The 26612-nt window shown below is 49.9% G+C and overlaps 1 protein-coding gene across 1 annotated transcript in view; it reads left to right on the forward strand.

The window, feature by feature from the left end:
- Positions 1-26612, forward strand: part of PLXNA2 (plexin A2) — a 169127-nt gene that overhangs the window by 14871 nt on the left and 127644 nt on the right. The window contains exons 2-3 of the mRNA XM_071578509.1: positions 5415-6669; positions 8049-8231. Coding sequence (XP_071434610.1) covers positions 5482-6669; positions 8049-8231 — 1371 coding nt within the window. The 5' untranslated portion in view covers positions 5415-5481. The remainder of the gene's footprint in view (positions 1-5414; positions 6670-8048; positions 8232-26612) is intronic.

Here is a 26612-nt window from a genome sequence, read left to right on the forward strand (position 1 = left end):
CACTCCTCCCAAGGGGATAAATCACTGGGGCAGCTCTAATGGTTGGAAAGGTTTCACAAGAAAATTCCCAATGGGCTCCAGGAGGGATGTGGACCCAGCAGATTTGCTCCCACTTGCTACAAAGAAATGGCCAAACTCGTGGCTTTTTCCCCATTATTCCGGTTGGCAGATACGATATGGAGCCAATGCAAAGAGAAAGGGTCAGGCTGGTTGCAAGGGTGAGGTTGTTCCAAGCGGTTTGTTCTTGTCTTTTGGTTTATGTAGTGTAGCCTGCCCTTTTGGTGACCCTTCTGATAATTCTGGGGGGTTTCTGACAGCCTGGTGACCTGCAGGGGAGGTCAGAGCCTGAGCCAGGCGCTCTCCCCGCTCGCAGCCTCACAGCAATGAATCTTATTTGACTATAAAAAGCAAAAAGGGCAGAATCCACCTCCAGCTTAGAAAGCAATCAGGGGCCTCCTGCCCCTCTCCCTGCAGGCTCTGTTATTCTTCAGGAGGGTTTATTCAGAGAGACAACTCCCCCAGGCTGTGTGCCCTTGGGGGAAAAGCTGGAGTGGATTTTATCGCCCACTCCACTCCCACCTTGTGGGTGGTTGGGGACCCTCCGGGCTGGGGGCAATGCAGGGACACCTTGGGCATGGGACCACCCTGGCACTGGGATGCTGGGACTGGGAGGATGTGGGCATCAGTGAGGATGTGGAGGTCAGTGCAGATTCCGGGGTCACTGAGGGCTTGTGTGGATGCTTTGCTGTGTCCTGGAGGTGCTCGGGCTGTAGGAGCTGCCTCCTCCAGAGGGGTTGGAGTATCCCAGGAGTGCAGGACCTGATGGAGAAGGGGTAGCTGGTGAGGGCACAGTGGTGCTCTGTATAAATCACTGCTCACAAGACCAACCCTCCCCTGAAAGAAAAGACACCATCACCACAAAGCAAACACAGCTGCCGTGCTGGTGACATCAAAATTGTTCCTTTGATCCATCATTTTCCACAGGAGATTCTCTTTTTGTTTTTGCTTTAATTTTCCTTTTTTTTTTTTTTTTGCCTGTGTGGTGTTTTGCCTTTTCTTTTTTTTTTTTTTGGTGTGCACAAAATGCCACTAATGACAAACTGTGGTGCCCGTGAGTGAGTGGCAGCTGAAATAAGAGAAATGACTAATCGTGCCTCCTGAAACCCTGTCACAGGGAGATTAAATGAGCCCTTTTTTCTTCCCCCCTCAATGAGAATCATGGGCATTTGAATAATAATATTATAGTCTCCATTAGGATGACAGTGGGGGAAAAAAATCGGCTCAGACCTGTGATTATTCCTTCAATCTAATAATTATTTAAATACCAGATAACTCCTTTCAGCCTAATTGAGGCCTTTCAGCTGCTTGGGTTTATATTGTGTCCCTGAATTTACTCTCGCTTTCACCTTGCGTTACTAATAGCTTCAGATTGCCTTGAAGGGTGTATTTTAAACTGTCTTCCAAAAAAAAAACAAAAAAAAAGAAAAATTAATGATCCAATAGTATTTAAGGACCAGAGTTAAAATTGCCCACTCTCCTGTTTAACTCCCCAGGTGTTTGGCCATCCCCAGACTCCTTCAGAGGGAATCACAGAATGGTTTGACTTGGAAGGGACCTTAAAGACCATCTCATTCCACCTCCTGCCATGGGCAAGGACATCTTCCACTAGCACAGGTTGCTCCAAGCCCTGTCCAGCCTGGCCTTGGACACTTCCAGGGATGGGGCAGCCACAGCTTTCTCTGGGCAACCTTTGCCACGGCCTGTCCACCCTCACAGGGAGGAATTTTTTTCCTAATATCTGATCTAAACCTTGCGTGCAGGGGGTTCCTCTTGATGTTTGATGTCTGTATGGCTGAGTCTGCCCAATCCTGCACCCACACGTTGCCCCCCAGCCTTGGGGTAGCAGGAGCTGCAGGAGGTGCCCTCAGGGGTGACACAGAGCCGGGGATGGCTCATTGTCCCCAGTGCACTGGGTAGGATGTCAGCTCATGGCCATGCTCTGTCATGTTCAGATAATGTTTGAAAGCACAGATTCTTCTTCCTGGATGATCTCTCTTGCCGTTGGCAGTGACTGTTCACAAATACTCTGCAAAACCTTCACTGTAAGGCACAGCATAGAAGTTGGGCTTCAGCTGACAGCTCTGCTGCACAGCAGCTCCAGTCTGTGCTGGATTTGTTCTGTCTCTGGATGAAAACGTGGCTGAAAAAGATACAAAACTGCTGTGGTCAAAGTGAAGAGCTGTTGTTGTCCCATAAGTGTAGATGTACGTAAAATTTAATTATTTAAATGTATTAATTTCTTGCTTGCACTGTTGTTTTATCACTTTGCAATGGAACAACTTTTTGAAAATTGGAAAATGTTGAGCAGGAAAATTGTGTGTAGTGAGTTTTACTCCCTGCTTGCCACAAAACCTTTCACTTTCGGGGTTTCCCTTGAACCAGAGCCCTCTGCCTGTAGAGGACCATGTCCCAGCACTTGCCTGGGGCACTGTGGTGTTCCAGGCTTGTGTTAATTTGGAGGTGCTCAGCTCCTGACCTTTTGCATTGGTCTGGGGGTGTTCTGCCAATGGCATCTCCCATATCCACAGGTCTTGTGCCACCTTTCCTCGTCTTCTCCAGAGCTCTTCTATGGTGCAGGTTTCCCTGTGTGTTTACAAGAAGTCACCCCATTGCTGACTGGCATTTCCCTGCCAGTGCCACGCATGGATTTTTTTCCTGTCTTGGGCTGCACTTCCACGTTATCCACGAGTAAAGCTGCTCTGAGATCCCTGTGCCCAGTGATCAGGCTGTTGGTGCCCACCATGGGTCACCAGCATCCTTTGTGGGGACAGACTCCTCTGAGAAGGTCCTTGTGAACCATTTCATCTGTGCCATTATGAAAGATTCTGTATTCAGAGAATAGTTTTGGGAATTTCACCCAGGAGAGCCGGGAGGTCACCCTGGTGCTGCTGGGGCGTGTTGGGGAGCGCAGTGTGAGCAGCTGTTTCCTGCCACAATCATCCAAACAGCAAGAGGGATGTGGCAGGGTCTGTGTCCTCCCTGGGAGGGAGAAACTGCCTCAGCCAAAGGTGGGAATTAAGAGGCTGGCAATGAGAAGCAGCCAGGGAAATGTATCCCTGAGCAGAATGAGAAACCCATTACCGCTCTCTTTCTCCTGTCTTGTCAGTGACACGGAGACGTGCAGCCCAGGGACAGAGCTCCTTTGTCACCTCTCAGGAACACCCGTCTCCGGCTCCTGGCAGGAACAAGCCTAAAGAGCGGCTGTTCGCTGACATGAGCTCATGAGCTCAGTGTGGGCTTTCAGCGGCGTGAATTATTTTAAATACCAAAACAGAGATCAGCATCAGTCGGGTGGGGGGTGCCCGCAGGTGAGGGCAGCTGAGTGGGGGCTGTGCGAGGGAACATTTGCTCACAGGGGATTCAGGCAGAGCTGCAGAGGGCAGGGTTATCCCCCTGTGTGTGCTGGGGGTTTGTGTGTCCGTGGTGGGGGGTGATGGGGCTTGGGTGCAGAGAGGGCAGGTGGAACGGTGGCTCATCCTCAGCCTCTTCCCACGGTCACCCTGAGGTGGTGGGGGATGTCTCTCCCCAAGGCAGGCTGAAATTGTCCTTCAATTGCCAAGCCTGGAGCACATAAGAAATGAATAATTTGGGATGAAGGAGAACTTTGTGGTGGTTTTCTGAGTCCGTGCAGTCAGACACTTCTATGGTCACATTAAGCAAGCTGGTCTAGTGTGCCTGTTCATGATGGGGGTGGAAGAAGATGAACTTTCAGATCCCTTCCAACCCAAACCATTCTGTGATGGTGGTGATGAGCAAGGCTGAGGTCAAGCCAGGACATATATTGCAGTCAGGTCTGGACAGGGATGAGACACAATCCAGTGACCTTCAGGTACATTTGTGGTGACAAGGAGGGTACAGAAAATGCTGTCTGAACCCTTGCATGGTGTCCACATCAGAATGTTGTTCTGATGGTCCCAGGGCTCCTCTGGAAGGGCTGTCATTGCTTCCAGCTGCTTTGTGGGAGCTCGAGGTGGTGCTGGAAGTCGTGGCTGAGCTGGGAACCAAGCCAATACTTCCTGTGTGGGGTTGTCCAAGCTGGACCCACATTAGATGAGACAGACATGGAAGTGAAGGGATTTGGATTGTCTTTAATGTTGATATTCTTTGTGAGGGGAGTCTGCCAGCTTAGCAGAGGTGCTGGTGATGAGGTGGAATGGGCAGAGGGTTACAGGGGTCCTCTCCACCAGCTCCTGTGTCTGCCTGGGCATGAGCTGTGTGGAAGGGCGGATGGAGAGCTCTGATGTAAACATGCCTCATGCTGCTGGAGTGCCTCTGAAGTGAGCACATGCTTCCTAAGGAAATTCCAGCCTGGTGATTCCTGATTCAGCCTGGCAGCTGCCTGTGCAAGCCAGGAGGATGGGGGTAGGGATCAGCAGGGCTCTAGCCATGCCTCAGGCCTGAAGGAGCTCTAAGTCCTTTGGCAGCACCCACAAAACCAAAACAAGAACAAAACCTGACTGGTTTTGTGCCTTGTTTCTATAAAGATTTTGGGCAGAGGTTTCCAGCTCAAGTCTTGCTTTGTCTATATGGGTGAAAATACATCAGTTGAAGGAGTTTCTTCATGTGACTGTTATCACAGAGCTATCAGGAAGAGCATATGGATAATTTGATTGACGTTGGGTCTTCTGGACTCAAAGTCCAAGCTGTCTCTTTGTGTAGGTTTTAGTCATTGCCTGTAAGTTTTATTAGAGCAGGAAATTTGTCTCCCAGATTGGTAGTCACTCCCCTATACGTGATGCTGCTGGCAGGGTTTGGTGGCTGATCTCACCACATGCTCCCACCTTAGTGGCAGCTGCTTTTTGGCACCTTTGTGAAGGCTGGGAGAAGTTTCTGACTGAAAACCACCTGCTTGAGGCACTTCTGGCTCTGGGATGGAGGGGAGATGCTGGTGCCTTCAGTGTGTATGTGGCTGCATGACACTTCTTCCTCAGGTTTCCAGATTAAATCAGAGAGGGCTTAAAGGCATAAAACACCTCTTATTTCCTCTGTTGCTCCACACAACATACCCTGCAGGAGACATCGTTTTAGCCAAGCTTGCAGATGGATGGCTGGGTGTGTGAGCTGCAGGCTTTGTCTTGGGCTAGAGCTGATTATCCCCTCCCATGGCTGAGCAGAGTACGTTATAAACAGCTAAACCACACAGCACATTAACATGCAGAGGTTGAACCAAGTGGCAAAACATCAAGCCTGAACTGCTCACCAGTAAGTTAGGAGACCTGCTTAATTCCTGTTGCGCTTAGAGACATCCTCACTTTATCTCAAGGACTGTGTAATTAGAAAGCCTCCTTTGAATTTTATCTGCAGGGCACAGTGGATCTAATCCTTTGCTCTGTGTGTTTCCTTTATTTCCACAGAACCATGTGAGGGACATTGCCGGGGCTCAGGACACGCACAGGGTACACGGAGTTTGCCTTTCCCAGGATGGATCAGAGGAAGAACTGGCCTCGGGTACTGGACTCTGATGGCTGGTCAGTGGCTTTGCTCTGTCTCCTCCTGGCATCGCTCTCCCGGAGTGTGTCCAGCAATGCCTTGTTCAGCACTTTCCACTCCGAGAACCGAGACTGGACGTTCAACCACCTGACTGTCCACCAAGGCACTGGAGCAGTCTATGTTGGGGCTATCAACAGGGTTTACAAGCTTTCGGGTAACCTGACCATTTTGGTGGCTCACAAAACTGGTCCAGAGGAGGACAATAAATCCTGCTACCCACCCCTCATTGTCCAGCCATGCAGCGAGATCCTCACCCTCACCAACAATGTCAACAAGCTGCTCATCATTGACTACTCTGAGAACCGGCTGCTGGCCTGTGGCAGCCTCTACCAGGGGGTCTGCAAGCTGCTGCGCCTCGATGACCTCTTCATCTTGGTGGAGCCCTCACACAAGAAGGAGCACTACCTCTCCAGCGTCAACAAGACGGGCACCATGTATGGGGTGATCGTGCGCTCGGAAGGCGAGGATGGGAAGCTCTTCATCGGCACGGCGGTGGATGGGAAGCAGGATTATTTCCCCACCCTCTCCAGCCGCAAACTTCCCCGGGACCCAGAGTCATCAGCTATGTTGGATTACGAGCTCCACAGTGACTTTGTCTCATCCCTCATCAAAATCCCCTCAGATACTTTGGCCCTCGTTTCGCACTTTGACATCTTTTACATCTACGGCTTTGCCAGCGGCAACTTTGTCTATTTTCTGACTGTGCAGCCCGAGACCCCCGAGGGCGTCTCCATCAACTCTGCCAGTGACCTCTTTTACACCTCTCGCATCGTCCGTCTCTGCAAAGATGACCCCAAGTTCCACTCCTACGTGTCTCTGCCCTTTGGCTGCGTCAAGGGGGACACGGAGTATCGCCTCCTGCAAGCAGCGTACCTCTCCAAGCCAGGGAAAGTGCTGGCCAAGTCCCTCAACATCACGGCGCAGGAGGATGTCCTCTTTGCCATCTTCTCCAAGGGGCAGAAGCAGTACCATCAACCACCCGACGACTCCGCGCTCTGCGTGTTCCCCATTCGCACCATCAACGCTCAGATCAAGGACCGCCTGCAGTCCTGCTACCAGGGGGAGGGCAACCTGGAGCTCAACTGGCTGCTGGGGAAGGATGTGCAGTGCACTAAAGCGGTGAGGATGCTCTGGATGTTGGTTTTGGTAGCCCTAATGAACTGGGAACAGCACCTGGCCCTATGGAATATGAGTTTGCAGAATGGGATAAATTTTTCTGTGCCTCAGTTTCCCTGAATGCAGAACAGTCATAGTGCTCTTCCCCTTTAAGCCATGTTCTTATCAGGCCATTGGTGATGACAGTGAAAGGAAGGGGTGGCATTAAGGCAGAGTAAAGGTGTACAGCTCACTGGAAATCTTTGCTATTCCCCACCCGTGGCTCTGGAAGTTGGGGGAAGTTTCTCACCCTTCCCAAGCAGGAGAGTGGTATCAACAAATTAACAAGATAAATGACAATTGTGTCTTTTGCATTTTTATTCAGCTGATTTCTTTAATCTTGATTCACATGCACATTGTTCTTAGGCTGACTTAGGAATCCCAGGGTCTTCTTTTGCTCAGCATGTTCAGTTTGGCTGCTGGGGAGAGATAAACATGGATTAAATGAAATGAAAGGGGGAAGATGAGAATCTTAAGTGCTGGCTTGCACGAGGAGGCTCATCCCACCACAGTTACAGCTCAGTGTGCCCAAGAATTTGGTAGTTTATGTCCCTGGTGGAAGATAAGTGGATGGCACTCAGTGGGAAGGTGAGTGGCCACCCATGTCACCTCCTGCCACCAATGGCAGGTAGGAATTCGTTTGAGAAATCTCAGCTGATGTGGCTTAATACCACTGAGCTGTCAGCAGAATGATCTTCTCTTGCTCATGGCAAGTGGTGCTCCAGGGAGAAGCTGGTGTCCATATTCCAGGTGTTGTAGAAAAGAAACTGAGGCACAGACAGGTGGTTTGTACCAGAGTACATGGCTGGGTTGTGTCAAGAGTGAAAGTTCATCTTCCCACAAAGTACTTTGGTGGTTTCTGTTGCCCTGTGTGTTCATCCACTTTTCCAGGGCATGAGATCAGCCATGTCCAGCTGACCTCTGGCTTGTGACAGACCCCAGCCTGTCTCACACCACTGCTGGCACTGCAGGCAGCAGGACTGGTATGGTTTGCAAGGGAAGCCTTTGCTGATATGGGCATGGTGGGCACTTTCCTGCTTATCTGGAAATCAGGTTGAGAGGGGATGAAATCACTGGGGAAGAGAATCCCTGCATGGCCACGCAGTGGGGCTAAACCCAGGAGAAACTTAGTAGATTTAGAAAATGAGTGAAAATGTCTACTGACTTGGGGTTCCTCCCTAACACAAGCACATTTTGGAGCAGTTGTAGCCTGGCCTGGGAACACGCCACTGGGAAGTCACTGGGAGGTTGGCACTGCCAGCTCCCCTTTGCATGACCCCAAGTGTGTGGGGCTGCCCCGTGCTCTGCTCCACTCACAACTGCTCCAAACCTTGTTTTTCCAGCCAGTCCCCATCGATGACAATTTCTGTGGGCTCGACATCAACCAGCCCCTGGGGGGCTCCACGCCCGTGGACGGGGTGATGCTCTTCACCTCCAGCCGTGACAGGATGACTTCCGTGGCTTCCTATGTCTACAATGGCTACAGTGTGGTGTTCGTGGGGACTAAAACTGGCAAGCTGAAGAAGGTAAGCTTGTGTCCATGGCTTCAGAGAGACAGGATCTGGTTTTCATCTCTCTCAGCAGACTCTGATGCATCTTGCTGTTGTTGTGTCTTAAAGGCATTTCCCACTGTGAAGCTGGGAGTCAATTGGGAGCAGAAATTGCAGGGTTGGGGGCACAGAGAGCCTTGTTGGTGAGGCAGAGTTGATCCCTCAGTGCTGTTAGAGCAGAGGGGTGTTGCTGTTTTTTTGAAGTGCCAAGTTTTGGGAAAGGTGCAGTGAAAGCTGCTGCAGGATGGTCCTGGAGAGGGTACCAAACAAGGCCATGCAGTTTCTCTGCAGCCTTCCAGCTCCAGAGCACCCCCTTGCATGGGCTGAGGGCACCTTCCTGCTCTTCCAGCCAGCAGCAGCAGAGTACTGGGGGTCTCAGCCCCAGCCAGCAACTCGTGTACTGCCTGCCTGTGTGTGATGTATTGTTTGTCTGGGATTTTTGTATTTTGTCATTCAGTGACCTGTGAATTGTGTTTGTGGGGCTGGTGCAGAAATTATCAGGGCAATATAATGGGCTGGTCTGATTAGGGAAACGTGAGGAGCTGGCTTGGAACTTCTGAGCACAAGTGAACCTCAGCACATTGTATCTTGGTCTTGGATCATTCCTCCTTTTTGACAGAAGGGAATCTTGCAATAGCTTTTTCCCAGCAATCCTTTTGCAACTCCTGTAGAAGGCTGTGAGTTAAAAAGCTTTTGGTGATGACAAAATTGCTGATGGTGGCAGGATGTTTGGTCATGGAGAGATAGGAATGGGTTAACTTGGCTGCTTTTGGAACCAAGCCTGGGGCAAAGTCCTGCTGCTTCCCTCTGCCTCTTGCCTCCTGCTCTTCCCCCTGACAGTTGGATGATTGATCAGTCCTGAAAGATAACTTTCCTTGACCTCTGCATCAAAAACACTGGTGCTCCTTGCCCAGGGCAAAGAGATGCTCCTGCTGGTTCCTTCCCACAGCAAAGGGGTTTGGGAGGGCTCAGCTGACAGTCATAGAATGGTTTGGGTTGTGAGGAATCTGAAATACATGGAGTTCTACCTCCCTGTTATGACCAGGGACACCTTCCGCTAGACCAGGTTTCTCCAAGCCCTGTCCAACCTGGCCTTGAGTGAGTTGTAGGATTTGAAAGTCCAGTTGGGATTTTCCTGCTTCTGAGTCATAGAATCATACGGTATTATGAGTTGGAAGGGACCTCTCCCAGGAGCTCCATATTTCAAATGAGTGTGGAAGTGGCCTTGGGATGTAAGCAGAGGTGTGTGAGACCCTTGTTGGTCTTTAGAGCTGGAGTTGCAGCTGGAATTCAGCTCATCAGTGGGTGCAGAAGTCTGATCCAGCTCCAGCAAAGCCAGGCTTAGAGATGCTGCTCTGGAAAGCTGAGAACCTACAAATTAACCTCAGATATAAATGACAGCATTAGATGAACCTGCTAAATGCAGACCCTGCTTCTTCATACCAGGGAAAGAGTTAACAAATGTAATCAACAGCAGGCTGTTAATTTTTTGTGTCCTTAAGCAGCAGGGAATTTCTTCCTCATCTATCCAGGAAGATACAAGGACAGGCAGATACTATACTTGAATGTCTGCATCATTTTAATTACATCAGTTCATTAATATTCATTCAGCACTTTACAAGTGCTGAGTAGTAGTAAATTAGGTGCCTCCCTGGTGCCTCTTGAGTGTCAGTGGGGCAATTTTGAACGTGGGGGAGAGGGGGTTTGTGAGCAGAGCCCTTCCCTTCCCTGCTCCCCCCGCTGTGGCACAAGGGAGAGCCAGGATTTTTTTAGCTAAATGGATGGAAGAGGAGCCCTCAGCACATCACAAATGCACATGCCAAGCTTTGAGCCAGCCAGGCAGCCTGGTGCTCACTGTTTGCAGGGTTTTGGGGGGGAGAGGGAAGTTGTCTCATTTAGAGGCAGTAAAAGCAAACAGCCTGTGCCTGCACACGAGGTATTTATGGTCCTGTTCCATGAATTATGTAGGATTACAGAAGAAGCAGTCTCTTCAGCAGGGTTTAATTCCTTTTGCTGGTCTACACTGAACACCTTTTTGATGCAAAGTTAATCTATTCGTGCTTCCCTGTCCAGAGGAAGGGTTGTGGAATCCTTCACCTGAAATCCTTCACCCGTTAGAAGAAAACTGGTCCATTCCTGGAGTAAATTAATTCCAGACATTCACCACAGTCAGGCTTTCATGGCACCTGCTCTGATTTAACATGTATCAGAGCTGCCTGCAGCTGATGGGATCTGTGCCCCCTGTTATTAACTGGGACAACCATGGTCCTGTCCTCCCCAGTGAGGGGCTGAGGGTGTTGCTCTTCTCTGTCTTATGCTCCTGTCTACACCTTTGGTAAATCTTTCTTCATTTACACATGGGATTATCTTTTCCATGGCCCAAGAGGGGCCAGGTGAAGCGTAGGAAGCAGCTTTGCACTGAACTGTGGGGCTCGTGGGGCTCTCTGCAGAGCAGGCGTTGCACGCCTGGTAGGAATTTGACAAGTTGTCTCCAGTTTTTGTGCCTGTTCCAGGACCAGACATGTCTTGATGTCAGCAAGTGCTGAGGATGCTCAGGACTGTTTCCATATCTCTTCTTTCCCATCTGTGAGATGAGGATGGTAAAAATGTACACACCTCTGTAAGTGCCAGAGATCTGTGGATAGACACCTTATTCACCTGATCTGCTTTGCATCCTCCCCCATTGCATATCTACCCACACAACTAATGTCTGAAAGCTACATCACACCTATTCCCTCACCCACAGCTGTTGATTTCCTTTGGAAACAAGCTGATCCTCAGTCTGGGCTTTCAGGGAAAGTCAGGGAGCCAGCCCTGAAATCTTTCAAATTTGCCTGTGCTTCCCCAGTGAGAATTCGTTGCTGAAAATGTTATCTCACTGATGTCCTTCTGCCACTAGTTATTCACTCAACTGCTCCTGCCACGTTCCCTGGCAGAGCAGCTGCTGCTGTTTCAGCTTCTCTCCCCCAAAGTAGTGCAATGCTGAAGGTCCCCAAGCCCCTTGTGCCTGTGCTCTGGTACAACCCCGTGTTGTTCAGCTCCATCTTTTCCCTGTTTCCTGGGTATATTTGAAGACCCTTCCTGCTCCTTCCAGCAGCTAGCACTGGCTGAGGTGTGGAGGAAGAAGTTCTCTCTGCTGGGAAGTGATGCAGGGCCCTGTGGCAAGGCTGGCAGCTTTCCCAGCCTGAGCTCACCTCTTGCTTTGCTGATTTTGGAGCCCTGCAGGGTCCAGTCGATGTTGGCAGCCCAGGCAGGTCACCCATGGAGTCTGCTGTGGGATGGGCAGAGCTGCACTGGGGGGGTGTTGATATCAGAGCTGTGGCAAATAACATCAGTAATATCAGATAAACCATCTGACAGTGAACTTGGCATCGTTCTTGTGGGGTACCAGAGTCTTAGCTGAGGTCAGGGTTTGTGTTTAGGTGGAGGGTGTGCTTGAACATCTCAGCTTCCTGGCTGGGGGAGCAAGGGGTGAAGGGTGTCATGTTAGAGATGTTGTCATTCAGAATGGTGGATTTCTCCAATAAAACAACTTTCATCGAGCAAAACTAGATGGGACATTAATGCAACAGTTAACAGCAACTAACTGCTGGGGGGAGATGTGTCAGCTTGCTTGTTCTGTTTATGGGCTTCATACAATTCCATCAATATTGATGTGTGATGCCTTTGATTTTGACACTAATCATTGCCATGAATTAAATTTGCAGCCATATAATTAGGACTGCTATTAATAGGGCCTCAAGCTAAGCACTGCTGTGCTAGTTGTCTTTTTCCTGATGGAAAACGGCATCCACGGAACTCAGTTAATGTGGTTTGCCTGGGAGATGCTGAGACTGATGTGAAAATTACCCTTGCAGTATTTAGAGGGGCTCCTCTGAAAGGCAGATGCACGGGGAGGGTCCAGCTCAGAGGTTTCCCAAGAACTGTGCTGGAGTTGCCTTTCAACTTCCAAGTGGTTTGCTGCTCTTAAGAGACGTAGACTTGGTGGGAGAGAGAAGGATTGCAGGGAGAAAAAAGCAACCTCCAGTTTGAAGGGCTGCTCTTGTCTTGTTGCCACTTCATCCCCATTCCTCATGCAAATCTTCCCGTTTCTTTCTCCTACCCAGTGCTGTTTCAAGCCTCTGTGCCTGTGCATGCCTGGTTTCATCTCATCAGGCTGAGCACAGTGGCTGGGATGGCAGAAAGGCTCCCCACTAAAAATCAATCTTGTATTTCATCCCAAGAGGTCTGTTTCTGATTAGATCTAATAAATCAGTGAAGTGCCCTTCATTCAGCTTGTCAATGGAGGACATTGTTTGTGATCAAGAATAAATAAATGTCTCTTCTATGTCTGGCAGTGCTGTCTGGGTATTATTTTGCCATCATGCTGTTTATGCTGGCTGTTGGATAAATGCAGTTCCTGCAGCCTTGCCTGCCTCCACATGAGCTGGGAATGCTCCTGGGTGGTACATGTGAGGGAAATGCAGGAACAGTGATGTTGTATCTGGTTTTTACCCAGCACTGACCTGCTCAGCAGTAATAAGGATTTCATCTTGGAGATGCTGGAGGTGTGGGGCATTGGCTGTTCAAATTTCAGTGCTCCAGGCAAGAGCCCAGGTGTGGTTATTTCAGGTGCCCTGAAATACTGTTTGCATCTCAAATCACACCTGCATAAATGGGCATCACACTTTGTTCTGAATGCCTGACTGAACTGAACATGGCTCCAATCCATCCCAGCATGGAAGGGCACCCTAAAGAGCTGTTTGGGTTCTGTCTGCAGGAGAAGTGCTACAGAGACTCATTTCCTGATTGGAAATGCACTCCTGTTCACCTGTTGAATCCCTGGATGTGTGGTGCAATGTCTGCCCTTGCTCCCAACCTCCTCTTTTCCAAGGGACAGTGATAACTGATTGGATTACGCAGCCAGGGGAAAGGCGAACTCTAAGTGTGTTGTTACGTCTTGGGACGTGATAGTTTTATTCAGCTTGGCTGATTTCATCTGTTCCATTAGTGGGAATAAAATAGGTCTTTCACAATGAAATATATATGTCCAAACCTGTCCTTAAATGACTTCATTCTATGGATGGTTATCTCATCCTTTTAATTTATCCTTTATTATCGCCCCCACACGCACATTCCGCAGCACTTTAGGAAAAAGTCAGTTGCATCAGCATGTAGGGAAGCCAGGAGGACATCAGGCTGTCATTGGACAGATGAAAATCACCCATTTCAGGTGCCTTCCAAAGAGGATGCCTGGGTTTAGCTGTAGGTTGTAAGGTCAGAGACTTTGCTGTACCCATGACCATTCCATCACTCTGGGAGTGCTGGATGTCCCAGCAGAGATCACAGAATCATAGAATTGTTGGGTTGGAAAAGACCTCTGAGATCATCAAGTCCAACCCTTGGTCCAACTCCAGTCTCTTTACCAGATCATGGCACTCAGTGCCACGGCCAATCTCAGTTTAAAAACCTCCAGGGATGGTGAATCCACCCCCCCTCTGGGCAGCCCATTCCAATGCCTGAGCACTCTCTCTGCAAAGAATTTTTTCCTGATCTCCAACTTCAATTTGCCCTGGCAGAGCTTGAGCCCATCGTGCCCCCTTGTCCTATTGCTGAGTGCCTGGGAGAAGAGACCAACCCCTACCTGGCCAGAACTTCCCTTCAGGGAGTTCCAGACAGTGCTGAGGTCACCTCTGAGCCTCCTCTTCTCCAGGCTGAACACCCCCAGCTCCCTCAGCCTCTCCCCACAGCACTTGTGCTCCAGTCCCTTCTCCAGCCTTGTTGCTCTTCTCTGGATTGTAAGATGGCAGATGGTTCTTGTTTGATTGAAGTTGTTCAATTGAAAGGTCTGAGAAACAAGTCTCTGTTTCATGCCCTGGGATTGAAATAAAGGGATATTTTTATAATACTGCACTGCTGGTCATTGCTCTGATGTGACTGGAGGAGCAGGGATTAATTTTCTTCCTAAACAAGGATTTTCAAGCCTCAGAAAGTAATGCCTCTTTGCTTCCATCTGTGTAAAAAAGGTGCAGTCAAACTTTGACTTCAGAAATGGGTCCCCAAAACCCTTGATGGTCCCTTACATTTGTTACTGTTCATAGCCAGAAGTTGAAGTTTTGCTTATTAATTGGAATTTGTGCAAGGGAATGTGTGATGGAAGCCAGAGGAGAGCACTGGGGTGTGTATTTTGGGGCTGGAGAAGGGACAGAGCTGCTGAGTCCCTCTAGACTTTGGTTTTGAACATTCAGGAATGGCCCTGACACCTCTTAGTGGTGTGAAATTGGTCTCTTCCCAACATCACTTCACTGGTCTTATCTGTTGCCTGCCAGAGCAAGTAAAATAAGAAAAACTGAGAACTTGGCACATATTTTTAGAGCTGCTGGAGAGTGAAGGGGCAGGTGTTCAGGAAATGCTGGGGATGTGAAATCGAGCCAGGTGGGTTCCAAGTCTGCTTTAATCTTGTTTCTTGTCTTATGAGATGGGCATGACTCTGGGTCTTACACAGGTTCAGGCACCTCGAAAAATCAACTTGGAATTTTGGAGGGCAGTGACTACATTTTGTTCAGGTCTAAATGAAGTGGAGCCAGTGCAGGCTGGACAGCCTCCTGCATGGAATGCATCCTGCCTCTGAGATCATGGATGGTTTGGGCTGGAAGGGACCTTTAAAGGCCACCCAGCCCAACCCCTCTGCAATGAGCGAGGACACTTTCAACTAGACCAGGTTGCTCAGTGCCCAACCCAACCAAGTTTGTTTTTCCTTTTACATATTTTGAAGGTAATTAATCTCCACATATTGTCTAAGAGTCTTATCTCCTTTATGAGCACAAAGTGAGGCAGAAGTTATTCCTCCTCCATTTCCCTATGCTTTCATCTAGTTCAATGAGTTTCTTCTTGAAGTGATCTTGGTGAAAAATATCAGCAAATACCAAACTATTTTGTGAATTCATTTTAGTTTTTCTGGCTGTCCCTGCTCTCCTCTGAGTGTAAATCTGAAGGGGTTGCTGCGCTCTGGATGTTGTTGGGTTTGGGGGGTAGGGCAGGGTGAGACTCCTGCCTTTCTACTTATGAGTCAAGAAGTTCATGCTTTCTTTGCTACATACATATTTTTCTGCAGGCTTTTAAAATCCTCAGAGGTCAAAATAACATAGGTTTTGGTCCATTTGTAAGATCTTAAATCCCTGGGTGGCAAGAAATACTGTGAGAAGACCATGCAATGTTGCTTCTATAAATGCCTCCTCGCGGCAGAAAAAACAAATGTGGAAACCACAAATGTGCAGGGAGAGACGAGGGGATCTGCAGGAAGAGTCCTGGGCTCTGGCACAGCCCCTGAGCTGCTGCTGCTGCAAAAAGGTTGGGATTTAGGGACGTTCAGGGAGGGGAGTACCATGCAGAAGCAGCAGGGTTTGTGGCGGGATTGCTGTTGGGCTTTCCCTGTGTGTCTGACTGATGCCGCCTTTAATATTTCCTCAATCCCCTAATCAAGTTTACTACCCTTTGTTGTTACTGTTGCCTTTTGCTGCCAGGCAGGACAGCGACAGCCTCAGCAGGGCTGTAAAATAGGGCCTGGTTTGCGATGGCAAATCCATCACTGGAGCATCGGTGGGATATTTATGGATGCGCTGGGCAGGCGTGGATTGGATGTGGCCAGTCCCTATATCAGCACGAGTCCATTATGCCTGTTATGATGCATGGGCTCCCTACCTCCCCCTGCCTTTTATGACCCTCTTTCCATCCCTGTCGAGATGCTTGGGCAGGCAGAGCCCAGCATTTCCCAGCCTGGAAATAACAAGGAGAGAAACTCCTGCCTGCTGGAAGGAGCTCCCAAGATGGGACGTGCAGCACCCAAGGGGAATTTTGCTCCCTGGAGCCTGTGGAAAGGTCATGAGCTTTTCTGGCTGTGACTTTGATGAATATAACAACAAAACACTGAATCTGAGCATGTCTGCTGTTATTACAGCAGTGGTAGCACCTTCTGGCTCTCTCCCAGCCACCCCAATGCATTCACTCTGCTGCATTCAGCTTTTCCGTGCCTTTAGATTTTGGCTGTGGGTTTTCCCCCCCCTTAACTCTAGGCTGGAAGATGATGGTCATTCACTTGGTGTGTCTCAAAGCAATGTCAGATGATGCTGATAAGGTGCAGGGAGAGCCACATCCATGGACTGAAGGAGAGACAAGTGGTGGTACTGAGTGTGAGGATGCTCCCTTTCTTTTCTGTTACCCGCTGGTTTTATTGAGCTGACATGGAATATGTTACTCGAGCTTGCAGTTTTCTTCTCTATAACTCAAATCTGCACACTGTGATTTACACCCCTGTGCGTGGCCATCTCCCACCTCAGACTCAGGGAGCCCTGAGGACACTGAAAGGGATGTTCTGGTCAGAGAACAGTCTGGCTGGGACTGAGGAGATGTGGCAGCAATTCCCATCTGCGAGGCAGGTTTCCCTGTGCATCCATTCTGTGGCTATAAAATCACAAGCCTTTGCCCAGCCCTGTGCTCCAGGGGCTGCTGCCAGCCTTGAGGTGCTGCCACCCCTCAAAATCTGTGCAATCATAGAAGCATAAAGGCTGGACAAGACCTCTAAGGTCATTAATTCCACCATTAAACCCACCAAAAGAGGGGATGCTACCCAGGGTGTGACCCCAAGCTGTCAGCCCTGTGGGATTTGCTCCTGGTCAGTGCTGAGCCAAGGGCAGCTGCGCCCAGTTGCTGCCAGTCCATAATGGGGACCCCACGGGGAGCAGGGGAGGATGGGGAGGAATAATTGGCTGAGGAAAGGTTTAAGATTCCAATTTCTTGGACATGGATGCAAACAGGAGGTCAGGGAGCAGCATGGGCAGGTTGGAATAATTAGCAAGAGGCTTCGTCAGCATTTGTCCTGACATCCCTGCCTGTGTCTCAGCTGGGGACCCTGCACCTCTCCTGGTTGTTCCTCCTCACATGGTTACATGTCTTTGCATCAAATAGATACATGTAGATGAAAGTGATGTGCATTTAAAATGAATGTACACATCATACAGCCTTGCTCTTCTACAGCACGGGATCTCTTTTTATTATTTTTTTGTGGTTAGCTGCTAAATTATTTATTGTGTGCTGGGCTTTAATCTCATAAACCTGCCTGCAGGCCTTAGGCAAACCAGCCTGAGAATGCTCAACCCAGGCTGAGCATCCTGGCAAGCTGGAAGCCAGGCAGCACAAAGCGCTGGGGGACTGTAGGTGGTAATTGTTTGTCTTGTCTCGGTCTCTTCTCCCCCTCCCCAGCTCATTAAAAGCTGGGGAGCCTGTTAAGTTGGTCACTGCCACTAACTCAGAGGGTGATTTGCATTTGTTGCTTGGAGAGGATGCCAATCTGAGATCCGTTAGTTGGGAAGAAGAGTCAGCCCCTTGAGCTGCTCAAAGTAAAGAAGAAAGGGTGAGGAGGAGACACTGGGGTAGAACAAGGTCTCTGAAATAAACAGTGCTGTGCCTCCAGCTGGGAGCACTTGCCTTCCCCAGCGGCCCCGAGTGTTCCCAGCCTGCACCCTCCCTGCTCTGAGCGAGCCTTTGGCTGACTAATGCAATGTTTGCTTTTGCTCCTCATCCTGCAGCCACTGGGTTATTAGAGGGAAAACAGAGCATCCTTCTGCCTGCGTTCCCTTCCCAGCTGCTTTGATGCTTTTTGCTCTTAAAGCTCCTCACTCCGAGAGACTTTGCACCACGGAGGGGCTACCCTGCTCTTCCACGCTCAAATTAGTAAATGGCAGACTTGGAATAAAACCAGAGTCCCCTCCTCCCACCTTCCCCTTTCTTTTGACTCGCAGAGCAATTGCACTTCTTGAGTATATTTGGGCTAAATCATTCTGCAGAGCTTTGAAGCAAAAGGGCAGCAGGCTGTGACCCTCTCTGCTTTTCTTCTCGTGATTCCTTTGTGCAAAGCCTTTCACACTGGGAACTTGCTCTTGTTATTGAGAAATAAATAATTAGAATATCTGGAAGGTGCAGGTATAGTGGAAGAGAGACTGAAGAGTGTGAAACATGGGCAGGCTGCTTTCTACCCCCGATTTTCCCACCAGGAAGGGGGATAACAGCACTTTGAACATCACAGGCAGTTTGTTTGAAAATTACTTTGTAATCCAAAATGCAAAGAAGTCAAAATAAATACTGACCTTCCCTATTAGGAATCAAGGGATAAATGTGTTTAAATATTGTATATTTTGGAACAAAGCACATCCCATTTCATAGGGCACAGCTGATATTTGCCCTTGATATTTCCAAGGCTCTCAACTTTAGGGGAATGCTGCCATGCCAGGCATGGGGCTCATGGTGAGATGGTCCCTGTGCCACCTTCTCCCAGTGCCACGCTGGTGTTTCACTTGTGATTCTGTTCATCTGAGGAGCTGTTGGAGAGTTTCTTGCAGCGCTCTTGTTTTCTGCTGGAGCTGTATCCTGCAGCTTGCTCTGCTTAATTAAAAGCTGAAGAGGGAATTCCCTCTGCCCAGCTGCCGTGAGAGCTGCCCCCATCATCCCAGCCCTTCTCCCACTGAACTAGTAGGACACTTATCAAGGGACAACAGACATTGTCTCTTGTTTCTCTATGGCTTGTAAGCTTGGCAAGTGGGATGCTGCTGTGTGGGGAAGGGACTGAGCTCCTTTTCTCACTCCAGGAAGCTGTTTAGGAGCATAAATGGGAACTTGTCAGCTATCAAGAACCAAAGACTTAACTCTAGACTTACTTTCGGTAATTTGGACTTGATTTACTCCTCCCTGCAAGAGTGAAACATTGACCTTTAGAGGCTTAGATGATCTCAGCTTGGTCAGAGAGAAAGGAATTCATCCCACTAATAAAAGCAAAGTGTTTTATCATAGAATTATAGAATGGGTTGGGTTGGAAGGGATCATAAAGCCCATCTCATCCCACCCCCTGCCATGGGCAGGGACACCTCCCACCAGCCCAGGTTGCTCCAAGCCCTGTCCAACCTGGCCTTGCACATTTCCAGGGATGGGGCAGCCACAGCTTCTTTGCCCAACCTCTGCCAGGGCCTGTCCACCCTCACAGGGCAGAATTTCTTTGTAATACCTAATCTAAGTCAAAGCCTCTGTGCACAGGGGAAACCCTGGTTGGGTTTGCTTGGGATTAGGCTGATTCCAGCAGTCTGGGAGTCAGGATTGCCATGGAAATGCAGGAACTGTGAGCAGATCCAGGGCAAACAGCTCGAAACACCAGTTATGGGCTGCGAGAACAGCGGCTCAATATTTGCTTGAGAAAACAAGCAAGTTTCATGTTTTTCAAGTGTGCTGCCCCCAGCCTGGGCTTGTTAAGAAACCTGTGATCAGAGGCACCAGGCAGCCCAGGTTCTGCAGGATCTGTGTGTCATTCCTCTAGGAGCATTAAAGAACAGCCAATGCCTTCTGGAATTTGTTGATAAAACTCTCTTTTTTAGAATCATTTTTGCTTCTCTAGCACAAATGTGCTATTTCTTGTTTGTATGTGTTGCTTTCTTCATTCACTCTTTTATTATTAGGGACATTTACATGAAAACAGCATTTTTTGCACTTGCAGCATATTTCCCAGTTGCAGCTGCACTTCCTCAGTGGAGAGCTCTACCTTCCCTTGGAATGGGGCTGCCCTCCCTCCTGGGCATCACTGCCAGGCTCAGGGGCACATGGATGGTCATGGTCCATCTCCAAGTGTGGCATCATTCTGTCCCCATGCTCCAGAGAGGGATGCCACAGTTCATCCCTTGCTCTCCTCTTTCTTTAAGCCACCCTGGAAGTTCATTGGGATGCTCAGTGCATTCATTTCCTCCTGTGCACAGGAATTATTTTTACCTTTGCAGCAGAGAGAGGCCAGTGTGAAATCCTCGAGCAGGCAGGAATCCTCTCAGGGTTTCCCAAAGTGCCCGGCTCTGGCTGTGGAACAGTTTGGGAGGGAGAGTTAATGGACATGTCTGGCAGATAGTCAATCTATGTGATAATGTAAATTAAAGAAAAAACCCAAAATTAGTGTTTAGGGCATAGTGATGACAAGTTATATGGGATGATGTATTTATTCACTCCAGACCCTGCCTGGGAAGAGGAACATAAGCCAAACTTCCTCCCCTTAAGAGGCACCTGGAGAGGAACCTGAAGGACCTTTCCTTTCTCCGTCTGCCTCTCTGGGCTCTGCAGATGGAAAATGTAAACTCCAGATGTGTTAAGCACATCTTTAATTTCCTCTCGCTCCATTTCTGCTCTAGCTTTGCTTTGGGGGTTTGGCATTTAGGTGGTTTTTTTTCCTGGCATCTTGATAAGCTTGGGAAAAGTCAAACAAACAAAGGAGAGAAGGCTGCAGGATCTTGGGGGCTGCTGTGCTGCTCTGCCCAGGGCTGTGGGATGGGATGTGCCCCTCCTGCACTTCCCTGGGTGAGCTCAGCACCTCCACTCCTGGCAGGAGCTCTGGGGTTGCTGATTCATGGAAGCAAATGGTTGGAGAGGTGAAATTCCTCCCCTCTCTGCTTCTCTCACCCCTGACCCTGCTCCATTTCTTCCTCCTGACCCCTGAATTTCAAACCCGACCTTTTCTATCAAGGGGGGAGGGAGGGAAGGCAGAAGGGCAAGCAAAGGGCGAGGTGAGTTTGGCTGATTTGGGAGGTGGAGGAAGCAGGTCTGGGGGCTTGAGTGGTGCCTGGAGGCTCAGGGATGCTGCAGGATGCCAGGTGTGAGCACAGGGCTGTGGACATGGAGTGGGTGCTACTGCTGCTCCATCACTTGGCATCCATTTGGAATATCCATGCATTTAGTTCCCTGAAAAGTAAAATGTACGAATGGCTGAGCTCTTGTGTGTCATCAGCACCCTCCTGTGGTTCCCCTGCCCTGCAGGGACGGGGCAAACCCCCCTGGGGTGCTGGTGGTGTGGGGTGATGGCTGAGGGAGTGCAGGGCAGGGAGGACTCTGCATGATGCTCGTGGCATTTGGCTCTAAACACACAGATTTGTGGCAGCTCCTGCATGTCTGGGGACCTGGGGCACAGCTCAGGCTCTGTGGGGAGTGGCATTTCTGCATCTGAACCCAGGCAAACACAGGATGCTCTGTACAGGCATCCACCCCTTCCCAGCTTGTTTCTGCGTGGCCTTGGGCTGCTCCTTCCCTGCTCTGATGCACAGCAGGTTGTTCTCACTCCCTCACAACAAAAGAAAACAGGGCTTTTCCACCTGCAGTAAAAAGGCAGAGGACCCAGCTCTGCCAGGCTGAAGGAAGCACAACATTTCCAGGGCTTGAGGACACAAGTAGGACTTAATTGTCCTCTCGGGATCTTCGCCCTCACCCTCTGGTCTGAGGTTCTGCTTCAGCACAGCCCTTGGCCTTCAGCCTTCCCTGTGCCATGGGATGAGTTCATGACTTCTACCCTCTGACATATTGCCTGGGGGGAATTAAAAGCTCAAAAGAAAAAGCCCTGCTGTCTATGCAGAACCAAAGTGGCCCAATCTGTCTCTGTCCCCCCTCAGCACGTTGTTTGCTCTCCGTGCCCCCTGGGAAGGTCCCTGTCGATAAGGTTCTGCATCTTGTCAGAGCTGAGACGAGTCCTGTGGAATGGATGTGGAGGCTGGGAGTGCTCCATATCCCCCCTGACAGGTAGAGCCTCATTTAACAGGATGCTGCCATATTCATTACCCGGCAGAGAGGCTGCGGGGCCGGAGCGCAGGTGCAGAGCCAGCCCCCGCCTGCACAAAGCCTCTGTGTGAATAAGTATGCAGTAAATGTCTCCCTCTGCCAGATTTATTCCTTCATTAGGTATTTAAATACATTCTGCTGTATAGGATGTTTCTGGGAGGCCACTGCCTTTTCTCTCCGTGGAGTGAACGTGGCGGCTGCCAAGCGGCTCTCCCTGGCCAAGCTCCCCCAGCACCCAGCAGAGCCCCGTGGGTTGGGGCAGGGAGAGGAGCAGTGGGGTGGCAGAGGGGCTGGTGGGGCATCGCTCAGCATCTGGGGAGGATGTAGGAATGGAGTTGTGCAAGGGAATCCCAGGAGGGAGACTGAACACCCTGGTGCCTGCTCAGCACTGAAGGGGCACATCCACCCTGGAATGGCCCCTCCATCCCTGTGGTTTGAGGATGTGTTGGCCTGGGCACACAATGGCACAGCCAGCAACCATTGCTTTGGCCACCCCAGAGCAACTCGGGGACCCACATCCACTGGTGTGTCACCCCCAGGTTGGGACCCACATGCTTCTCCCTTTTCCCACCAGTCCCCAGGCTGGCCTGTCCCAGTGTGTAACATTTTAGGGAGCTACAGTGAAGTAAATGCTCTAAAACTGTACAGTCATCGAACCAGACAGCTCAGGGAAGAGCTGAGAAACTAAAATTAGCAGAAGTGCCCCAGGCAGAGGCCACCTGGGGTTTTGTTGCGTTTCGGTCTTAACTTTCATCTCTTTTATTTATAATTTGTGGCTGATTGATTTTTATTTTTTTAAGCCTTTTTTTTAAGCCTGCCCCCCGCCCACCCCTTTGAAAATGGGGAGCTTTGCTGGCTCATGATGTCTAATCCTGACATACCCACGGGTGGCATTGCCTTTTCTGCCCCAGTTCTACCTGGTTCTGAGCAGCAGCATCTTCTACCACCCAAGATGGGCACATGGTGGGCAAGTCCTGGGTCTATCCCACACCACGTCTCCCTGTCTCCATCCTTCCTTAGCTGCTTTTTTGTGCCCAGTTCTGCTTTGTCCCAACCTGTAACAGGTCCTCCCCTCAGGTTTTGGACCTCTGAACGCTGGAGGATCCTCAAGTGGTGATTTCAAACAGTGCCACCTAATTCCCTGCTTTGCTTCAACCCTTTCCCATGATTTAAATTGATGTAACAGGCTTTGTGTTGCCGAAACAGGCCTGTGTCCCTCCTGCTGATGCCTCTGGGCTTGGGAAAGGGCATTGTAACTTCTTGAAGCATATTAGCAGAATTTGATTGTTAAAGTCCTGATCCATGGACCCACCAGGCTTGGGAGAAGCTGTGGCTGCCCCATCCCTGGAAGTGTTCAAGGACTGGGCTTGGAGCAATCTGGAACAGTGGAAGGTGTCCCTGCCCATGGCAGGGGATGGAGTGAGATGATATTTATGGTCCCTTCCAACCTAAACCATTTTGTGATGTTCTGATCTCCCCTGCCATGTGCTTCCTGTGACACCAGAGTCCTTTCTGGGCTGGGTTTGGATTTTGCACAGCCTTTCTACCCAGGCAATTCCCTGCACCCTTGTCCTGGAGAAAGCTCAGAAAGGGCAGCAGGAGACTGGAGTCTCTGGCTCATTTTGTTCCTGGCTTAGCTCTCACATCCCAGCTCTGTGCCAGCTCTGTGCTGATGGAAGCAATGTGCCCATGGTTGTCTAGAAAATAAACAAAATCTCATTCAGCACTGGTCAGCAAGGCGATTTTTTGGGTGAACTCCAGTGGAGTGGAGGCTGCAAAGGATTTGTACTCATGGTATAAGGTCTAACAGTGCCTCACCAGACCTGAGCAAAGCACCTCCCTCTCTCTCTTCATTATATAGTTTATTCTTCTAATGAGTGTTACTTGCACTGAGCTGACCCACCCTGGGTTTATTTGGTGTGAGGTGACCTGACCTCTGTCACACTGAATCCCCATTCCTGCTTTGCTGCTTCCCCAGAGCTTTTCTGGCCCTTTAGCTGAGCATAAATTCAAAAACAGAAGCTGGACAAAGCCTGTCCCTGAGCTTGTCTCAGCTGCCCTATGGAGAGGGACAGTACAAAGCTCAGCCTAAAACATGCACAGCAGAGTGTGGAGTGCTGTGGGACTCCTGTTTTGGGAGGCAGTGGGTGGCACCTGGGCTTTGGGTGCTGCCTCCACCCTGGCATCGTGCTGTGGGTGATGTTTGGTGGTTTGTTCATCACTTGAAATTAGAAACCTGGATGTGAGGAGGAGCAAGAAACAGAAGCCCTGAGCTGGGATTGAAGGAGGGATGTTGTTGGTGTCAATCAGTCTCATCCATGAGTTTCAGTGTAACACAGATTTCAGTCCACGTCTTTGGTCAGTGTGGATCAGAATTTCCTTTTTCCCCTGGGAATGGCTCAGTGAATGAAATATTCATCTTAAAGAAGGGTGTGCTTTAAAAGCCCAGAAAATCCAGTACCTTCCACTGAGCCGTTGTTCTTTCCTGCCATGTCTCTGGCTAAATTAAGACTTTCTTAGAAATGCACAGGTTAAAAGTTTAAAAGCTTAAGGTTTCATTCATAATTCACGTATCAATGAGGCTTTGATTCCTCACGGGGAAAAGGCTGCTGGTGTCTGCAGTGCATGTTGATGGGGTGCCCTGTGCTGCAGCCCAGCACCTCTGCCTTGCCTCTCTGAGCTCCTTTTTCCAGAGGCAGCTCAGGGCAGGATGGCTCCCAGGGGCTGCTGATGGGGAAAGCAAAACATCTCCCTTTTGGGTCATTGCTTTGAATCTGACCCAGGTCAGCTGTTGCCAAAAGTCGTTAATGTCTAATGGCTGCTCAGCGCCCTGTGACAAATGAGTCCCTGGGTCCTGGTCCTGTTCCCAACAAGGGCACAGACATCCATATCCCAAAAACCTGCTGTCACCACTCTCTCCGATGGCCTGAAAGACCAGCTGGCCCCTGTTATCCAACAATACCTGTTCACTGTGCTCCAGGCTTGTGCAGTTTGTCCTGTCAGAGCATCCCAGGTTGTTTCAGAGGAGGTAGAGCCTTGTTATCCCCTGTGAGGATGAGGAGGCTGGGAGTGCTGGGCTCAGGTGACCTGGTGGAGGTCACAGTGCAGCAGCACAGAATGGATGCTCTGTGCTGTGCTTGTGCTTCCAGGATAAAAGAGTAATGGCTTCAAACTGCCAGAGGGCAGGTTAGATGGGATATTGGGAAGGAATTCTTCCCTGGGAGGGTGGGCAGGCCCTGGCACAGGTTGGGCAGAGAAGCTGTGGCTGCCCCATCCCTGGAAAGTGTCCAAGGCCAGGTTGGACAGGGCTTGGAGCAACCTGGGCTGGTGGAAGGTGTTCCTGCCCATGGCAGGGGGTGGAAGGAGATGGTCTTTAAAGTCCCTTTCAACACAGGCCATTGTGTGATTCTATGAATAAAACCTCCATACAAACCAGCATACCTGCCCCCCTCCCTGAGCTCCAACCTGTTGCTTCCCTCCCTTCAGAGGAGGAAAAGGAGGGTGGGAACGGGTCCTGCACACACAGCTGTGAAGACCTGCCTTCCCCTGGCTGGGCTGATCCTTCCCATGGCTTCCCTGGCACCCTGCCCTTCCTTCCCTCACCCAGATGGTCTCTGCATCTCCTTGTCAGGCATCCAAAAATATTTCCCATGCGCTCTTCCCATCCTTTCCAGCAGCCTCCTTGCCTGGCTGTAGCCTTTCAGCCTTAATCTCCTCTTTGTGCCTCAGAGGCACCTCTGCAGCTCTTGGCTGGTGCTTCAGCTGCGTCTGCTCTGCTGGTTTTGGGTGAAGATGCCCCCCTAACCTCCCCCTTCCCCCTGTATAATACCCACAGTTTTGAGAGGGATTAAAAAAAGAAGAGCCTGGCAATTTGGCTTGAAACTTGTCCCTTTTGAGAATCTTTTGCCTTTATTATCCAGCAGATAAATCTGCTTTCAGCTGCCTTTCTGTGCTGGGAATGGGAACAGCACAGGGCAGCCCACAGAGCTAATCCACCCCCAGGTGTGGTGCCTCTTCCACCACATCCAGGACCACCACGATGGAGACAAGCTGGGGGCTGGTGCTCTCTGCCTTTAGCTCTCTGGATATTGTTCTTCAAAGATAAGTTTCATTTGAGATAGTAATCCCCAAAAGGGGGATTTTTTTCTTATTTTCTATTGTTTCCCCCTCCCCAAACTTTTCTTCAGGATCTGTTGGCAGCAGCCACTCTGTGGCAGCAGGGCCAGGAGGGCACTTGGCAGCAGCTCAGCAGAAGGGATTGGATTGCAGGGACAGAAATCCCTCCACACTGTGGGCTTGGTTTTATTCTGCCATGTGGCATCTGGCCTTGGAATGCTGCCTGTCCCCTCCCTGACTGGAGGTAATGCCTGTGGCACCCACCAGTGCTGGTGGCTCTGCTGCCCTGTGCTCTTCTCCCACTGTAAGAAATAACTGAGAATCCTGTGTGTGTTCAGGTGGCTTTGGGGTATTTTTCTGAAACCTCTTAAAATCTTTGTTAAAAATCTGGTAAAGGATGAACTAAGGCAGCTGCTTTTAGTTCTGAGCCATCTTCAGATTAGAAGAGCACATGGGGCAGCCAATAGAGATTTCTCAGGTTTAGGGTGAAGGTTTGGGCAGGTTTGGAGCATTTGGATCTTACTCTTCTGGTTGGGATCCACATTTGGAGACGTTTGCAGAGCTGTCTCTGGGAGCTGGCTGTGAACTCAGCAACAAGTGTGGCTGTGAGACCAGAGATACCATAACACAGGGAGG

This window comes from Pithys albifrons, chromosome 28 (assembly GCF_047495875.1).
Source record: "Pithys albifrons albifrons isolate INPA30051 chromosome 28, PitAlb_v1, whole genome shotgun sequence".
Classification (NCBI taxonomy): Eukaryota; Metazoa; Chordata; class Aves; order Passeriformes; family Thamnophilidae; genus Pithys; species Pithys albifrons.